Below are 18,799 nucleotides of genomic sequence, written 5' to 3'. Positions count from 1 at the left end.
CTGTGGTCCTCGCTAGATACTTTTTATTCTTTATAGTTTGAAATCTCATGAATCTGACTTCATACATCTTTACCTGTTCAGTGTGTCATTCAACCTAAAGACTCGTAGCTTTCTTACCAATGAGAAATTTTTGTGTTACTCTTTTACTTCCTTTCTTCCAACTTGGAAATTCTGTGTCTTCAGAGTTTCTTTTAGATAGATGTTGAATTCTCTGATGGGTTTTCCTCCCCAATTTCTCTCTCTCTCTCTCTCTCTCTCTCTCTCTCTCTCTCTCTCTCTCTCTCTCTCTCTAATACTTTTTTCTCTTTTCCTCTATATACTAGGAGATTTTTTTCAATGATTTCTTCCAGTTGTCCTAAGAATCTTTATTTTAATATTCAGCAATTGTTAAGAATTTTTCTTAATTTCTAAATATATCTTTTCTTAAAAAGCCACCTGTTTAAAAGATACAGTGTCTTCTCAAATCTGTCTTAGAATATTAGTTTTAAAATTCTCTGCACTTGCTGTTTTCTGTTTGATCCCAGAATCAGTTGTTCTGTTTAATGACCTTGTCCGTCTTCTTTGCTTGCATTGTTTTCCACAATTTCCTAGCATCTCCCAACTTCATTTGCATTTATAAATGAAAGTCTTGGTTAACATAGACAGCTGGGTAGACCTCTTCTTTTGGTGTGTTAACCTCCACAGCTGGCCTCTCCCTAATGGGAACCCTGATATTGAGCTCTTAGCCCTTGACAACTGTCTGGGTCCCCTCACCAGCCCTCCTGGGGGGAGAAACAGCCTAGACTGTACCTGTCTGCTCCATGTAGAGGAAGTGAAGATGAGTTTACTCTGGGTACCAGTAGTCCCACTATGTTCTAGGCCTCCCCACAACAGCATTCACGTTCTTTAGAGAGCACTTGGCTTGCTTTAGTGATTGATGTGTTCAGTGGGATCTAAGTCACGGAGTGGGCGTGTGGGAAGAAGGGAGCAGCTGGCATAACAGAACCAGTCGTGAACATGGAATGTCGGTTAAACATTTACCTTGTGTCCTGTTATCTGTCCTTTCTGGGGTAGTTTGGATCTTGAGTGTCTCCCAAAGGCCCATGTGTTAAAGGCTTAGTCATCAACGTGTGGTGTTATTGTGAGTTGGTAGAACCATTAGGGGGTAATGTAAGGAGATCTGATCTTTAAAGACATGCCCTTGAAGGAGAAACAGGGATGTTGGCCCTTCCCCTAGCTTTCCTCTTTGCTTCTTATCTGTCACGATGTGATCAGACCTCTTCCACCAGGTGCTTCTATGGCACGTTCTCTGCTGCTACCAGCCCAAGTGACCACAAGCTGAAACCATGAGTTAAGATAAACTTTTCATTGTATAAGATGTTTGTCTTAGGTGTTTTATTATGGTGATGAAAAGATGACCAACAGAGCAGACTACAAAGAATATATTTGTATCAGTTAGGGCTTTCACCACAGCATTTCTGTTGAATTAGTCATTAAGTCCAGAAACATCAACATATGGCTGATTGTTTTTATCAATTTTCTTGTAATCTCAGTGTGTCAAGCCTCTTAAGCTAGTGTATGATTATAAGATGGCTGCAATATCTCCATGCAAACCATCAAGTCAGTATCCAGAGGCTAGTAAAGGTGTCAGGCAACTTTTGTGCATCATTTAAAAAACATTACTGAGATTATAGTTCATGTACTATAAAACTAACTAAGGTGTGAAATTTGGTGACTTTTAGAGTATTTCCAAAATTATATGACCATCATTACTAATTCCAAGATGATTCATCACTCTAAAACCAAGCCTGAACCCAAGCTGTAACTCTTCACTTCCTCCCCATTCCCATCTCACCCCCGTCCCTGGTAACTGCTAACTTGTGTGCTGTTTATAGAATTTCCCTACTCAGGACATTTCCTATATGAAAAATATAATATGTAGTCTTTACTCTCTAATATTTTACTTAACAAAGTATTTTTAGGTTTATCTATGTTGCAGCGCGAATTAGTATTTCACTTCTTTGTAGATTTATTTTTATTATAGTAAGTACAAGGTTACTATTCATTATTACTAGCTACTCTAGAACTTTTTCACCACCCCCAATAGAAACTCAAGCAGTTCCTTCTGGCTAGCTATCTCCTGTCCGAGCCTCTGACAGCAACAAACCTACTGCTAGTCTCTAAGTCTCTAGATGTGCTTGATTTGTCTATTTCCTATATAAATGTAATTATATATCTATGTGACTTAGAATGTGTGCCCTTTCGTGTATGACTTCTTTCACACAGCATAACATTTTAAAGACGTATCCATGATATAATGTACATCAACACATCATTCATTCTTATGACTGAAAAATGTTATATGGCTAGACCACATTTTTTAACCCATTAATCAGTTGATAGACATTTGAGTTGTTTTCACTTTTGTCTATATTAAATGATACTGTTAGGAACATTTATTTATTAGATTTTTTTAGTGAACAGAGCTTTCCAATCTTAGGAACATACTTAGAAATAGAATTACTGAGTCATCTTTTGAGGAACTTACAAAATTCCAAAGCACCCATACCGTTTTATGTTCCATTAGCAATGTTGGAGGTTTGTGATACTAATTTTCATCAGGACTTATTACTGTCCATCTTTTTCATTTTAGTTAGATGAAGTGATGTTTTGCTTTTTATTAATTCTGTGTGGGTGAAAGAGAAAGTGAGTGTGTATGTACATGTGTATGCAAGTACAGAGGCCAGAGGAGTATGTTGGGGTCTCTGCTCTGTGACTCTTTACCTCACTCCCTTGAGACAGGGTCTCTCACTCTAGCTGGAGCTATACTGGCAGCCAGAAGTCCCCACCAATCCTCCAGCTTCTCCCTCCCATCTCCACCATCAGGGATGGGGTTACAGGCCCACACTGTAGCCGTGGGATTTAGCATCTGTCAGTTGTGGCCACACTGTAGGCTGGAAGAAACGAGCTGTAAGGTGGATGCTGTAGGACAGGCAGAGACATCAGCATAGCAGCAGTGAGGTCAGCTCACATTCAATGCTGCCTTTTGAAGGTGCATTTTAAGCTTTAGTTTCTCTGCTATTTGTAGCCAGACTTTCCTGTCGGCTTCCAGCCCCCAAATAATGAGACTTCTTATTAATTATGAAAGCTTGACCTTTAGCTTAGGTTTATTCCCAACTAGTTCTTTTTTTTTAAAAGATGTGTTTATTATGTATAGTGTTCTGCCATTATGTATGCCTGCAGGCCACCAGATTTCATTATAGATGGTTGTGAGCCACCATGTGGTTGCTGGGAATTGAACTCAGGACCTCTGGAAGGACAGCCAGTGCTCTTAACCTCTGCGCCATCTCTCCAGTCCCCAACTAGTTCTTATAACTTGAACTAACCTACTTTTGTTAGCCTATGTTCTGCTACATGGCTTTTTTTTTTTCAATCTTTCCTCCATTCTGTATATCCAACTTGGTCTGCGTCTTGCTGGTGTCTTGGCGAGCCTCATCTCCTTGAGTTCCTTTTTCCCCTGGAAGTCCCACCTATTTTCTCCTGCCTACATATTGACCATTCAGCTCTTTATTAAACCAATCAGAAGGTGCCTTAGGCAGGGACACATCTTTCCAGTATATAAAAAGATTATCTCACAACACCTATTGTATCTGCCACTATTAATAGTTTGGTTTTTTTCTTCTAAAGCATACCTGACCTGCTGATGTCTTAGTTACATTTACTATTGTTTCCATAAAATAGCCTGGAAAAGTAACTTAAGGAAGAAAGAGTGTATTTTGTATTCAAGGGTAAAATTGACCATGGCAGGGAATTCCTGGTCTCAGGAGCGTCAGGCAGCTGGTCACAGCAAATCTACAGTCACAAAGCAGAGAGTGATGATACATGCATCTGTATCATTTGTATGAATACACATCGTATACACAAACACTTCATGGTCAAAACTACGGCCACAGAACTTCTTCCTATATTTGTGGGAGGTGGGAGTAGAAAGGGATGTGGAAGGAGGGGAGATGAGAGTAGAAAAGGTCCTCGTTTGGAGACGGAGATACTTGTACAACTTCTCAAAACAAGCAGTAAACCCCATTGGTGCTGGGTGGGTCTTTAGTACAATGTGAATAATGTTTTAGGAGCTCATAGGACAAAAACACTGGGTGTTGGGGGTGAGGGCACCTGAGATGAAGTAATTGCAGTCTTTTGCAATATTAACTTCAAAGGTTTTGTGAGGCCAAGACCAAAGGCCCATGACCAAAGGGAAGAGTATCAAAAAGGTTGAAATGTTGAAATGGATTTTTTAAAAATGGAATCTGGTACTCACTCTGTAGCCTAGGCTTCCCTGAGACACGGTCTTCCTTCCTCAATTTCTGAGTGCTGAGATTACAGGGTCCTTCTAGGTTTGAATTCTCCTTTCATACTTAGTACATAACTTTCTGTTTCTGTGCAGCAAGTGGCCTCCCAGAGTAACAGCTTAGAGAATAGGGGGTGTGTGTGTGTGTGTGTGTGTGTGTGTGTATGCACATAAGCATGTATGAGTGTGCGTGTGGAGGTGGGAGGTCAACCTCTAGTGGTGTTCCTTGAGCCGTTCACCTTGTTTCTTTCAGAAACAGTCTCTCACTGGGACCTGGGGCTTACCAACTGGGCTAAGCTGGCTGTCTGAAAAGCCCCAGGGATCCTCCTGTTTCTGCCTTCCCGGAGCTGGGATTACAAGCGTGTAATATCAAGTTTTTTTTTGTTTTGTTTTTTTTTTAGACAGGGTCTCATTATGAATCCCTGGCTGTCCTAGAACTCACTCTGTAGACCAGGCTGGCTTAAAACTCACAGAGATCCACCTACCTCTACCTCCTTGGTGCTGGGATTAAAGGTATGCACCACCATGACTGCCTATGCCTAGCTTTTCTGCATGACTACTGAATATCAAACTCAAGTCCTCATGAATGGGTAGCAAGGACGTTACTGACTGAGCTCTCTCCCCAGCTCTCTCTCTCTCCATTTTTCTTTAACATATATATTTGTCTTCTTTTTTTTTTTAAATTAAAAAGTATCATATGTTGAACACATTCCTCCCAAGAATAAACATTTTTACCTTATATTTTCTATGGATCAGGAATCCATATGAGCTAATTGCTTGACTCTATTTTAAGGTCTCTCATGAGGTTCTTGGCTAGAGGATCTGCTTCTAAGATGTTCATCCACTTGAGTGTTAGCAGAAGTCCTCGGTTTCTCACTGGCTGTTACAAAACAGTCTCATTTCCTAATCAAGTGGACCTTTCCCTGGAGCACTTTGAATATCTTCATGACAGGGCTAGCAGGCTTCTTGGGAACTATTGCCCTGGGAATACCAAGACAGAGGGAAACCAAGACAGAGCAGCTGTGTGGCTTTCTATGACTTTTACCACTTTCTTTCTTAAGATTTCTCAAAATGTGTATAAGTGTCTCTGTGTGTACGACACACACTGCAGGTATCTTCAGAGGCCAGAAGAGGGCATCAAATCCAATGGAACTGGAGTTGCCTTTTTTATATTTTTGGTTGTGAGCCTAGCCTTTAACGGCTGAGCCATCTCTCCAGCCCGGAGTTGCCTTTTTAATAGTTGTGAGCATCTGTTGTGAAGAAAGGAGTAACAACAACAATAATAATTGACACATTTTTTAAATCATCACATCAAAATACTTATGGCTTCTTTTGTTTTAAAACGTGTCCTCACTACATAGCCCAGTCTGGCTTTGAACTCATGATCTTTCTCCCTCAACTTCCCATGTGCTGGAGTTACAGTTATTGTGGCATACTTTTAATTTGGTTCCTACTTGAATTATGTATGGGTATTTACACTAGAAATACTTATTAAGTGTGTTATTTGAATCACTGTGTACTCTCGTCCATTGTGAGAGGTCCCGAGAGCCTCAACAGTAACGCGTCTTGTCTCTCCTCAGGTGCTCGTCCTGTTTCTTCTCATTGTAGCAGCCATAGACCTGGCTCTTGCACTCACAGAAGATTCTGGACAAGCCACAATTACTCCCGTTAGATATACTAATCCAATCCTCTACATATGCACATGGGTAAGGTTCAGTACCACTTCCTCCCCGTTTATCCTTCTCTTAACCCGGAAACAGCTGAAATGCACTCTTTGAGTACTGAATTAAGTCCACTTTCACCTGTCTGTTACAAGAATTTACAGAGAAATGTTGCTTAATTTTAAAGGAGTGAAAAACCTTCTTCTTGTTCTGAATTCTAATCTATGGGACCTTCTCCAATTTTTACTCCCACGTTTCTTGCCATCTAAGGACCACAGATGAGATCTAACTTTCATGATGTAAGATCAATTTTAAATGTTGTAAATATGATTTTTAATTGGCTGATGGATAATCAGATCACTGAGTCTAAAGCTGTATACAAGTTGGATAACAGAAACCGCTGAACCAGGAGATAGACTCCTGCAATCCAGCGGGTGGTGTGTTTCACTCCAGCCTGTCTCAAAACAGAGAGAAGGGAAAGAAAAGAAAGAAGGAAGCTACTGTCTCTCCTGCAGGCATGTTTTATTTGGGGGAGAGGAGCATATAGTATTTAAAAGAAACTATTGAATAGTTGCTATCATATTAAAAGAGGAAACTGACACAAAACTATTTGGATTGACAAACTTTCTCAAAAAATGAGCAGCTTAGATTTTTCCGTGTTCGGTACAGTCTTGGAGCCCCCTTACCGTGCCTTCATTCAGGAACATGATCTGGCAGTTCTCCCCAGGGATCTTTGTGATCACTGCGCAGACAGTGGTGTTCTGGAGCTGGCTAATACAGCGCTGACTGGGTTGATCCCCGCCCCCCCCCCCCAACTCTTCATTTGGACATTCAGTCTACCACAGCAGCACTCTTTACACCCGGTCAATCGACCATTGCTGCAGATCATGGCTTCTCTCCCTCCAGAATAGTAGTTTGCTAACACAGCACTAGGTAAAGGAACCAACATGTTTGTGTGAAATGATACAGGCAAGGCTTAGGGATTTTAAAGAAAAGTGAGTTTCTTAGACCAGTATTACAGAATCAAGATATAGTCGACCAGTACCTATTCACCAGAATCTGCCTCCTCAACCTGACTACTGCCTGCTGCTAATTTCCTGGTGTCCTGAAAAGGTTTTCATAACTCCTAAAGTAACTCCACTACAATTCAGTTGTAACACTCTGCTTTCTTGCTAACTTCTCACCAAAGTGTAGAGATGAAGTACTAGAAACAGGATTCAATAGCATCAAGGAAGAAATGTAAATCTGACATTCATGTATCCTCTGCCTGGCCAACTTAGCTTCAGGTCCCCTCTCTTCCGTGTTCCCTGACACTCTCCTCCTCTGTCCTTGGTGGTAACACTGTGCTTCAGAGTCTCATATACATTTTCCTCTAGCTCCTGGTTCTGGTGATCCAACATAGCAGGCTGTGGTGCATACAGAAGAACTCATGGTTCCTGTCCCTCTTCTGGATTCTCTCAATACTCTGTGGCACGTTCCAATTTCAAACTCTGATACGAGCACTCCTGCAGGTAAGAAGGAAAGGAGGTGATGATAAGGCACTTCTGGGCATCTTCTGAGTCAAAGAAAATGGCCTCAGGTAATCTGAGTTCCAGGATAGAATTGTATCAAAGAGTTTAATCATAAGCACTGGTGCACATGGATTGATTAAAAAAAAAAAACAACTCATTTTTTTTTTTTTTTGCCTCCTATCCTTAGGACAGCAAGTCTAACATGGCCTACTCCTGCCTGTTCTTCGTCTCCTATGGGTTCCAGATCATCATCCTTATCCTTTCAGCCTTTTCAGAACCAAGTGACTTATCAAATGTGAGACTAACTATATTCATTTCATATTATTTACTGGAGGATACCCAAGCATAAGTAGTTTGGAGATGTCTGAGTTTCATGGAGGTCTCATGAGCCCACAATAAGGGACAGATTGAATATCACTGATCCAAAAGTATAATATCCAAAATTCCCCAAGTTTGAAGCTTTCAAAAAGACGGTACAATATTGCAAAATGGAAAAACTTCAAAACTTGAAACACGATTGGTCCCAAATTTTAGATAGTGGTATAGAGTGTTTTATATATATGAAGAAACAGAGTGCTAAGTATGTGGAAACACCGACTTCCATGTTCATCTGGAAATATTCCACACAGACAGCTAATTCATATATCTTTGCCAGAAAATCTGGTCTTTCAAGCCTCCAAATGCATGCAGACCAGCCAACATCAGCATAACAGCTAGACTCTAAAGCCATGTCTAGAAAAGCAGTTTCTGATTTTAGAGTCCCATAGAGTTCCTATTTCCAATTTATTCACCTTTCAACGTTTTATATTTTTCAGAATCCATCATCCACGGCTTCATTTCTGAGTAGCATTACGTTTAGTTGGTTTGACAGGTAGGCAGTGCCTGGATTATGGGTTATCTGTATCTTTATATGCTCAATTCTCTGAAAGTGAAGAAAAACTCAGTTTTTTAAAAGTGCCTCCAGTGGCCTCCATTTTTCTTCTCTTAGAGAGTTTAGGTTAGTTTAATTCAGCCCCTTCATTGGATTGATTAGGATAAGGAACAGAAACTGGAAGGCAATCACTTTTGGTAGCCTGAGAGTTCCGTGGGAGAAACAAAAGGAGACAGCAAGACAGGAAAGGAGGGATTTGGAGGCAGGTGGTGTGGTACAGGCTTGCAGGGAAAGAAAACACAGCAGCCTGTGCTACCAGAGGGTCTAGAACAGGTATCTGTGGTCTTCGTAGTTTGTAGAGCCTCTGAAAGGCTGGTGAGGTCCATAAATGTTTTACGTACATTGGACACTGACTATAAACATAGAATATTTAAAAAGTAAGTTTGTGGAGGTGGAGAGATGGCTCAACAGCTCAGATTCTTGCTATTTTTTCAGAGGACCTGAATTCAGTTCCCTGCACTCATATCAAGTGGCTCACTTACTACCTGTAATTCAGGCTCCAGCAGGATCTCATGCCTCCGGCATATACAGGCACCTGTACACATGTACACATACTCTCATACAGATACATACACATACACACAATGAACGCTTCAAATTAAATTATATTAAAATTAAAATAAAAAGACACATTTGTGATATAGTAACGAATATACTTTAAAATCAATTCATTGAATTTAAACATCTAATGATAGATCTCATAAGGATCATAATTTGAAAGTAGCGATGAGTCTAGGTTAGCCATGAAAGCATCTATGGTTTCTCTTGGAAACAAAGACACCATATTCTGCTCAGATTAGGAGAAAAGGCTGGATTTCAGTTATGAGCTGTTACAAATAAAGATGTAATTAATGTTCCACTCATGTTCTCAAGCCCTGAGTTGGAGAGTCACAATCTAGAAATACAGTATGAAGGCAGCTGTGAGATTGGCTAAATTTCCTAAGGGCATCAGAGAGGTCCCTCAGGGAGATGCCGGAGTGTAGAGAGAAGGAGCGAGGGCAGGAGGAGGTGACACCTTTGACTTTTGACCCAGTCGAGCCTCTTCCCCTCTCTTTCCCATGTTGTCTTCTAACACAGTCTGCTGTCTCTGTGTTCTCCCCACTCTTCGGTTAGATTAAAGGGCCAGGAGATGGAGACGGAGATAGCGGAGCAGTAGAGACATCCAAAATGTCATCCCCCTCTCTCAGATCCGCAGGCTAGGTTCTGATAGAGGCGGGCTGATACAGCACATAGGGTCTCAGCCTGTGGGTCATTCTTGTTCCAGCACTGTTCTGAAAGGTTACAAGCATCCGTTGACACTAGAAGATATCTTGGATGTTGATGAAGGGCTTCAAACAAAGTCAGTCGTAAGCAAGTTTGAATCGTTCATGACAAAGGACCTGCAGAAAGCCAAGCAGGCTCTTCAGAGGCGGCGGCAGAAGAAGTCCCAGCGGAACCCTGATGCCACACTACACGGTTTGGACAAGAACCAGAGTCAAAGCCAAGATGTTCTTGTCCTGGTAACTTTAACACAAGTGCCTGTGTGAATGTGCTGTATGCCCCAGGCAAGAAGCGGTGTCATTTCTGACATTTTTTCACATTTTCATACTATTCTATACCTTTCACTGCACAGTTCTTGTAATGCCTGAGTGATGGATGCGTGGATGTATAATATACTGTTGTTTCTCCTTTCGGATATATTTGAAAATTTTCACAGTATAACAATGAAAATAATAATAATAATAATAATAATAATAATAATAATAATAATAACATTACTAGGGCTAGGGAGATGGATGGCTTAGTAGGTAAAAGCACTTTCCACATGAGCCTGGGGGCCTGACTTTGAATACCTAGAACCTACATAAAAGCTAGACACAGTAGAATGTGCATCTATAATTCTAGGTACCTACAGGAAATGGGGAGTGGAGACAGGAAAATGTGCCGAAACTCTTAGGCCAGCTAATCAGATTTAAGCAGCAGGGAAGGGACCCTATCTCAAACAAGGTAAGGCCAAGGCCAAGACCAACACATGAAGGTTGTCCTGACACCCAGGTGTACACTTTGGCACACCTACAACCTGTACTCTCGCACACAAACAGTCTCTCTCCCTCTCTCTCTCTCTCTCTCTCTCTCTCTCTCTCTCTCTCTCTCTCCACACACACACACACACACACACACACACACACACACACACACATACACACACACACACACACACACCCCACATATACACACAAAATTATTACTAGAAACTGCACTGTATTAGAAGTCAGCATTAGTAGCTAACATATTGACTCATTTATTCAAACATATTTACTGAGCACAGATGTGTGTTTATTTGGGGTAATGGGTACAACAAACAAGTCTGACAGAAAGCTCATCTTTAGAGAACTAGGGAAAAAAGCAATAAGACAATCAATATGCTGAGGGAAATAAATGCGATTAAGAAACTAAAAACAAGCATGGTACAGTGATTCCTCAGGAAGCTCAGGCAGGAGCATCAGGAGCTTGAGAACAGCTGGGGTAGGATATCGAGAGGAAGGGAAGGAAATGAGGGCAGAGGAGAGACGGAAGGACGATAGAGTGCTGGCTTCACATGTTGATGACCCTGGCTTTGATTCCCAGGACCACAAACACACAGAGAAAGAGGAGGATGGTGTGTTGGAGTGGGAAGAGGAAGGGGAAGTGTATCATCCCCAAGCACTGGAAGCTAGTAATCTGAATTGAGGTTACCAGTAGGGTCATTTTCTCCCTGAAACATGGAGGGAAGAATGGTTTCCTTGGCTAGTGGGTGCATCATCCCATTCGCTGTCTCAATTGTCACCATCTCATCCCTGTCTCTTTTCCTCTTATAAGGACACCAGCCATGCTGGATTACAGTCTAAGGACCAGTTTGCTTACACTCACACAGACCCTCTTTCCAAAGAAGGGCACATTCTAAGATCCTGAGAGTGGGACTTGGTATTACTTAGGGTTCTCTAGAGTATGAATCTCTCTCTACATATCTATCTATATATTGTGATCCCAGTGTGGCACTGAGCCTTCCTCAGGCTGAGCTTTTAAGCACAAAAACCATGTTCTGGGTTGACACACTTCAGTTAACAAGAACAGTTAGCCAGAAGTGGAAGTACAAAGGCTAAAATGTACATTTTAGAGACTTTCCCAGAACTATGGACTTGGATGAATTAGGTCTTTGTTTCTGTTTTGGCAGGTGGTTGTAGCTAGAGTTTTCCTGCCTGGCCCACGGTCAGGGCAAATCTCTGCCACCCGCCAGTCCCACAGTCACTCAGACCCAACTAAGTAAACACAGAGACTTATATTGGTTACAAACTGTATGGCCGTGGCAGGCTTCTTGCTAACTGTTCTTACAGCTTAAATTAATCCATTTCTATTAATCTATACCTTGCCACATGGCTTGTGGCTTACTGGCATCTTCACATGTGGCTTGTCATGGTGGCGGCTGGCAGTGTCTCCCTTACCCAGCTTCCTGTTCTCTCAGTTCTCCTCTCTGTTAGTCCCGCCTATACTTCCTGCCTGGCCACTGGCCAATCAGTGATTTATTGACCAATCAGCAACACATTTGACATACAGACCATCCCACAGCAGGTGGTACTGCCTGCATGCTGAGTTTTAGGGACTGTATGGTACTCCCATCATAGAGACAGTTGTGCTAAGGGCTGGGGCCCTGTTACATACTGAGCTACAACTTCAGACCTTGAGTTTTTGAAACAGTCTTTTTATGTAGTTAAGGCTGGCCTTGAACTCAATGTGTAGCTCAGGCTGGCCTCAAATTAATAATCCATAATCCTTCTGCTTTAGCCTCCTGAGTATGGGGATTCCCAGTGTCTGGGCTTATCTTTATGATGTGTTCTCTCTAGTTTAGTTGTCTGCTTTTCAACCCAAAGGCTATTATGGTATGAGTTAGGTGGGGGAGAAAGACGCCAGAAGGTAGGCAGCAATAAGGAGGTGAAGAAAGATTACAGCTGTCCAGAGAGGACGGGGAAGGGGTGGGGGGGGGGCTCCTAGGCCCTGCTGGAGCCTGCAGCCGTTCAGAGCACAGTCTTATGAGGCTTACACCGCACAATTTTGTGGACATGGTTGTCTTTGGTTTTGTACCTAGGAAGAAGCTAAAAAGAAGAAAAAGAAGTCTGGGACCACAAAAGACTATCCCAAATCCTGGCTGATCAAGTCCCTCTTCAAAACTTTCTATGTGGTGATCTTGAAATCATTTATATTGAAATTAATCCATGATATTCTTCTGTTTCTGAATCCTCAGATACTGAAGTGAGTGTCCAGGACTTGTTGTCCTGTCTGGCTGCCCCTGCTGCCCTCCCCTGCCCTGTGTCTATGTAGGCAAGAGTGGTCATTGCGTGCCTGTGTTTGAAAAGCACTCCTGCATTTCTTCCACCTCCCAGCCTTGTGTACACGAAAAGCACAATGCCATTTTCAAGATCTAAGATGACACGTAGGCCCCTCTCTTTTCCGTGTCCCTCTCCTAAGAGGAGGCCACAGACTCGTTAGACTTCTTTGTTGTCAAACAGAACTAGTATGAACTGAGCCACATTTCAGAGATGGGCAGCATGCTTCAGTAGAGTGAATAAACTCATCTCTTCATAGCCAGCACCTTTTTTAGAGGTCCAGGGTGCTCATGATGGGACTTTGAATCTGCCACTGTGTGGACCAGCTAGAGAGCCCTTTGCCTTGTCTGGGCATGAGCTTGCCTTGTCTAAAAATGAATTGACTGTTGCCATGCCCTGTGACAGGGCTGAAACATTACAGTAGCAGGTGTGTGTGTGTGTGTGTGTGTGAGAGAGAGAGAGAGAGAGACAGAGAGAGACAGAGACAGAGACAGAGACAGAGATAGACAGAAAGAGATTTCTCTAAAGATCTATTTTTTTTTTCATTTTTGGAGTCTCTCTATGTAGCCCAGGCTGACTGACATTAAATTCTTAGTTCTTCTCCCTTAGTCCCTGAGTTCTGGAATTGCATATCTTAGGGTTATTATTATTTTGATGAAATGCCATGACCAAAAGCAAGTTGGGGATGAAAGAGTTTATTTGGCTCATGCTTCTAATCATACTCCAGCAGTGAAGGAAGTTGAGGCAAGAATTCAAACAGGGCAGGGATGTTGAGGCAGGAGCTGATGCAGAGGCCATCAAGGGGTGCTGCTTACTGGCTTGTTCCCCATGGCTTGCTTTCCTGTAGAACCCAGGACCACCAGCCCAGGGATGATACCACCCACAACAGGCAGGGTCCTCCCCTATCAATCGCTAATTAAGAAAAATTCCCAGTCAGGCATGGTGGCTCACACCTTTAATCCCAGCAGTTGGGAGGCAGAGGCAGGCGGATCTCTGTGAGTTCAAGCCAGCCTCGTCTACAAAGTGAGTTCTGGGATAGCCATGGCTGTCACACAGAGAAGCCCTGTCTCGAAAAACCAAAAAATAAAAAATAAAAAAATAAATTCATAAGGCCCACCTACACCCTGATCTTATGGAGGCATTTTCTTCATTAAGGTTCGCTCCTGTCAGGTGACTTTAGCTTGTGTTGGGGACAATTTTGGTTGTTTTGTTACCTATAGAGCAAGAGTGAGGCTTTGGCTGTGCGTGAGCAGAAGGAGGAGCCCTGAGACCTAATGAGTGAGTGTCCCCTGGTTTGGTTTGGTTCCTGCAGATTCCTCATTGCCTTTGTGAGCGATCCTAACACATACGCGTGGCTTGGATATGGCTCTGCGATCCTAATGTTTGCTGTGACGCTCATCCAGTCCTTCTGCCTCCAGTATTATTTTCAGTTGTGTTTCTTATTGGGAATGAGTGTACGGACAACGCTCATGGCTTCGGTATATAAGAAGGTAAGCAATTATGTCACGGATAGCCCAAAAAGAGAAAAGAAAAGAAAAGAATCAAACCAAAGAAAAAAAAAACCACTTAATAAATGTGAACATTTATTCCAAGATTGAGGAAACTTTAATAGAAATGAAAATTAATGTCAACACTTAGTGTTGATTAGTTATAAAGTTTCCTTAAATCCTTCTTTGGAAATTAAAAAAATGAAGTGTGTTCATGCTACTGAGCATCCTGTGGAGAAGCTAGCAAGCTGCCCAGGGTCTGCCTTCAGCCCTGAAGGCTCAGACACCATTCTCCTGCCTTTCCTGACCAAATGGAGAGCCTCAGAAAATAAGATAAAGTCAGAGAAGAAGACGCCGAGGGTCACACGCTCAGAACCATCAACATCTCATTTTGTAACCATTTTAGTTTTATTTTCTGTGTGTGGGTGTTTTATCTGTATGCATGTATGTTCACCATATGGGAGATGAGGTGACGAGGGCATCAGATCCCCTGGAACTGGAGTTACAGACATTTGTGAGCCTCCATATGGATGGTGAGAATTGAACCCACGTCCTTAGGAAGAGCAGCCAGTGCCCTTAACCGCTGAGCCATCTCTCTCTCCAGCCCCTGACCATCAACATTTCATTCAAATACTTACTAGCATGGGTTTAAAGACCTGGTATATTTGTCCCAAATTATAATCTTAACAGTGGATTAAATTGCTGTGTGAGTCATGGCCCCATCACCCAAGAATATATTTTCCCCAGAAACTTATTTTTCTGGTTCTTTCTTCTCTTTGTGTTTGTTGTTTTGTTTTGGGGATGCTGCTGATCGAACTGAGACCTTCTGTGTGCTACACAAACATGCTACCACTGAGCTACATCCCCAGCCTAGCCATCCCCTTTTCTGTCTTAGCAGATACCAAACCTTCCTCTGCCTATTTATTTACTTACTTATTTCAACTACATTCTCTCATTACTGATCAGGTTCTACAGGTTTGGGAGATGTTCTATTTGCTTGAGATGGTTTACATTTTTAAATTACATTTATTTGTGTGCATGTGTATGTATGTGTATATGTATGTATATGTGAGTAAATGTGTGTGTGTATGTGTGTAAATGTGGGGGTATGTGTGTGTGCATGTGTGTATAGGCATGTGTGTAGACGTGTGTGTGTGTGTGTGTGTAGGTAGGTGGAGCTGAGAGAACAACTTGCAAGGGCTGGTTCCCACCATGTGGGTTCTGAGGATCAAGCCCAGGTTGACGGACTTGGTAGCAAGTGTTTTTACCTCCTCAGTCATCTCCCTGGACCTGATATCAATCAAATAAAGCAACCAGGACAGTTACTCAGGACAGGCTCTCTACCTTTTTTAAAATTCTAATTTGTGGCAAGTTGACACTAAAACCAACCAATATATTGCATCTCACACTGTAGTTCAGGATGGCTTAGAACTTAGTATGTAGCCCAGTCTAGCTATTAGCTTCAAGCAATCCTCCTGCCTCAGTCTCCTGAGTGCTGAGATTACAGGTGTAAGCTACTCTAGCCAGTTCTGTAAGGCGTAGTAAGGGGCAGAGGTGTGAGTATCAGTCTCCTGATCTCCCTAACGTGAAGGCAGAAAGTCTGTATTGTGAGATTCAGGCGTGTAGAATTTGCCTGTGAACAGCAGAGAAAGCACGTTACTTCACATGTGTGACCTCTGCAGCTTTCCTCTCTATTCTGAAAATCCGCGTCCTCCTTAATAATGCTTGCACTCTGTAAGACTGTGGCTAAATATAAGTTAGCTATATCAAAAGCCTAAAGGGGGCTGGTGAGGTGACTCAGCAGGTAAAGATGCCTGCCACCAAGCTGATGACTGAGGGACCCTTCCATTACACACACACACAATAAATAAATAAAACATAATAAAAACGTTAAGTCTACAAGGCAAGAATCAACAATGCTGACTTACCCCTTCTCTTCTTCCATCTTTAATTTCCTCATGTTCTCCCATTCTCCAGGATTGAATTGTCTATGATACAATAGTGAAATGGGTAAATGTAGACCTTGTCCTCACAGTTTACATCTGATAAATAAATAGAAAAATAAAATAACTATGATTCTTTATAATTAAGGGAAAGAAAGAGTTAACTACAGAATGGTATAGGGTACACAAAAGAGGTAACTCTTGTAAATTTGGGAATCTGGGGAGTCATTTCGAAAGTTGCATTTAAGTTGATACCAAGGGATAGATGGGAATTTTCTGGGCAAAGCAGTGTATAGGTGGGTGGGATTTAATGAAAGTGAAAATGAGAGGCACAAGTGGTCAAAATGAGCTAACACTGTTGTGCTAAGGTTTGGTCCCATAGAGCAGTTATGTCCATACGGAGCCCGTTCTTCTGTTGTTTTCTCATTTCCTGAGGTCCTCTTCTGCTCCCCACTGTCTTTTGTTTTATCTGCTGAACCCCAATCCTAATCTTTATCGCTAGGCACTGAGCCTGTCTAACTTGGCCAGGAGGCAGTACACCATTGGAGAAACAGTGAACTTGATGTCTGTGGATTCCCAGAAGCTAATGGATGTGACCAACTACATGCACTTGGTGTGGTCAAGTGTTTTACAGATCGCCTTATCCATCTTCTTCCTGTGGAGAGAGTTGGGACCTTCAGTCTTAGCAGGTGTTGGGTTAATGATTCTCCTAATCCCAGTGAATGCAGTACTGGCTACCAAGAACAGGAAGATTCAGGTAAAGGGATGGTCACCTGTGTGCATGCACCTCTTTAACATCTAAACTCTGCCTATGCTACTAATTCTTAGAGGGAACTTGGGGAGGGAAAAGCTCATGGGAGACTTTCTACCACCCTAAATGTACTTGGCTTTTTCTAACTTCCCATTTGGCCTCCGACCACCCAGAATATAATTCTTCCCCAGCTCTGCTGAGCTTCCTTCAGAAGTGATTTTTAAAACCTTGTTCTCCATCATAGCAAAATAAAGCAACCACACTAGCCATCACATGGGTAACCCCAACTTTCCGCTTTTGTCCTGACAGTTACCAGGTGGTACCCTCCAAGCAGACAGTCATGCCAGGAGTCGCGTACTCATTTAGTAGCAAACATTGTCTTAAAATTCTATTGCATGTCTTGCCAAGAGCGCAGCAAGAAGTCAGACAAGGATCCTACTCTCATGATACGGTGTTCTGCTTCAGGGTAGAGACAGACAAAAATAATCAAGTCCTGCTGAGAACTACACAGAGAACTGAGTGGAAAGTGGTAATGAGTGGGTAGATGTTTTCAATAGGAGGTCAAAGGAGTCCTCTGAGGTGCCATCTAAAGCCGGACTCTGAGTGACATGTCCTGACAATGAAGGCATGAGCCTTGGGAAGAGCAGGGGAGAACTACCCGGGGATAGAGCACAGTCAGGCAAAGGCTGAAGGAGGGCAGGTAGGACGAGCTTGGCAGCTTCCAGGGTCAGAAAGAGGACAGGGACAGAAGGGACAGAACGGGGAACAGGAAGCGTTGGAGAGAAATCAATGACATCACTGGGCACCTCAGGCTCTGATAAAATGGCACCCACTTCTTCCACTAGGGCCTGCCATTAGCAGCAAACCTGGGCCTTCTCTCATTGTTTTTTGCCTTTCTTTTTCTTGGCAGGTCCAAAATATGAAGTATAAAGACAGGCGGTTAAAAACCATGAATGAGATTCTCAATGGAATTAAGGTAAAAAAAAAAAAAAAAAAAAAAAGCCAAGCAGAGGAAATCCTCTGGGTGCAGAGACAGACAAGGGACTCAGCTGCTGAGTGTCGCACGACTGCTGATTCCTTTACCCACAAGTTTCTGTTTCCTCTTCTGTCCCTGCCCCTTCCAGATACTCTTGAACCTTGATTTCTATTTATTTATCCTAAATGATTTGTCTTTACATTTTACTGTAGAAATATTTTAAAATAAATTTTTATCTAACAATTTTATAAATAACAAAATTTGATTACAGTTACACACACACACACATACACACACACACACACACATACACACCATCCCCTCTCTTATCCTCTACTACTCCCTCTGAACCCTTTCTTCTTCTAGACACACCCCCCCTCTAATTTCCTCTTATTAAAAAATATATAACCCACTGAGTTTAACTAGGATTATTTATATGTATGTGAGTGTAGAGTTATTTTCTCAATGATGGAAATTTACCACCGGAAGAAAAATGGTTCCCTCCCCCAGGACATTAACTACCTACAGCTCCTCCTCTACCCGTGGTGAGATGTTGCCAGGCTCAGCATGATCATGACAGCTGTGTGAGTTCATGAGCGCAGTGTCCGTGTCAGGAATAGAAAGCGGTGTTTTGCGGCACCTTCCCATCCTCTGGCTCTGTCGCTGTTCTGGCCCATCTTCGTGATGTCCCCTGGGCCTTGGGGTTGAGGGGCAGTGATTGGGAACCACCGTTTAGGGCTGAGCAGCACTCAGTCGTCACTTTTTCTTAGCTCGTTGATTAGTTGTGAGTCTCTGCAGTAACTGCTGCCTCCTGCAAAGAGAAGTTTCACTGGCCAAGGCTGAGGGCAGTGCCAGTGTGTGGGTGTGAATGTAGC

General features: G+C 42.5%; 1 protein-coding gene across 1 annotated transcript in view; it reads left to right on the top strand.

Moving 5' to 3' along the window:
• The window catches only part of Abcc2 (ATP binding cassette subfamily C member 2), a 74,937-nt gene that overhangs the window by 20,146 nt on the left and 35,992 nt on the right, over window positions 1-18,799 (top strand). Inside the window, exons 3-11 of the mRNA XM_059253748.1 lie at window positions 5,905-6,030; window positions 7,362-7,496; window positions 7,684-7,791; window positions 8,312-8,367; window positions 9,692-9,926; window positions 12,530-12,693; window positions 14,080-14,257; window positions 16,700-16,954; window positions 17,859-17,924. Of these exons, the coding sequence (XP_059109731.1) occupies window positions 5,905-6,030; window positions 7,362-7,496; window positions 7,684-7,791; window positions 8,312-8,367; window positions 9,692-9,926; window positions 12,530-12,693; window positions 14,080-14,257; window positions 16,700-16,954; window positions 17,859-17,924 (1,323 nt within the window). The remainder of the gene's footprint in view (window positions 1-5,904; window positions 6,031-7,361; window positions 7,497-7,683; window positions 7,792-8,311; window positions 8,368-9,691; window positions 9,927-12,529; window positions 12,694-14,079; window positions 14,258-16,699; window positions 16,955-17,858; window positions 17,925-18,799) is intronic.

This window comes from Peromyscus eremicus, chromosome 1 (genome assembly GCF_949786415.1).
Source record: "Peromyscus eremicus chromosome 1, PerEre_H2_v1, whole genome shotgun sequence".
NCBI classification, from domain to species: Eukaryota; Metazoa; Chordata; class Mammalia; order Rodentia; family Cricetidae; genus Peromyscus; species Peromyscus eremicus.
Note: the sequence above shows the minus strand (reverse complement) of the source record. Positions and strands in the feature narration are given on the sequence as shown.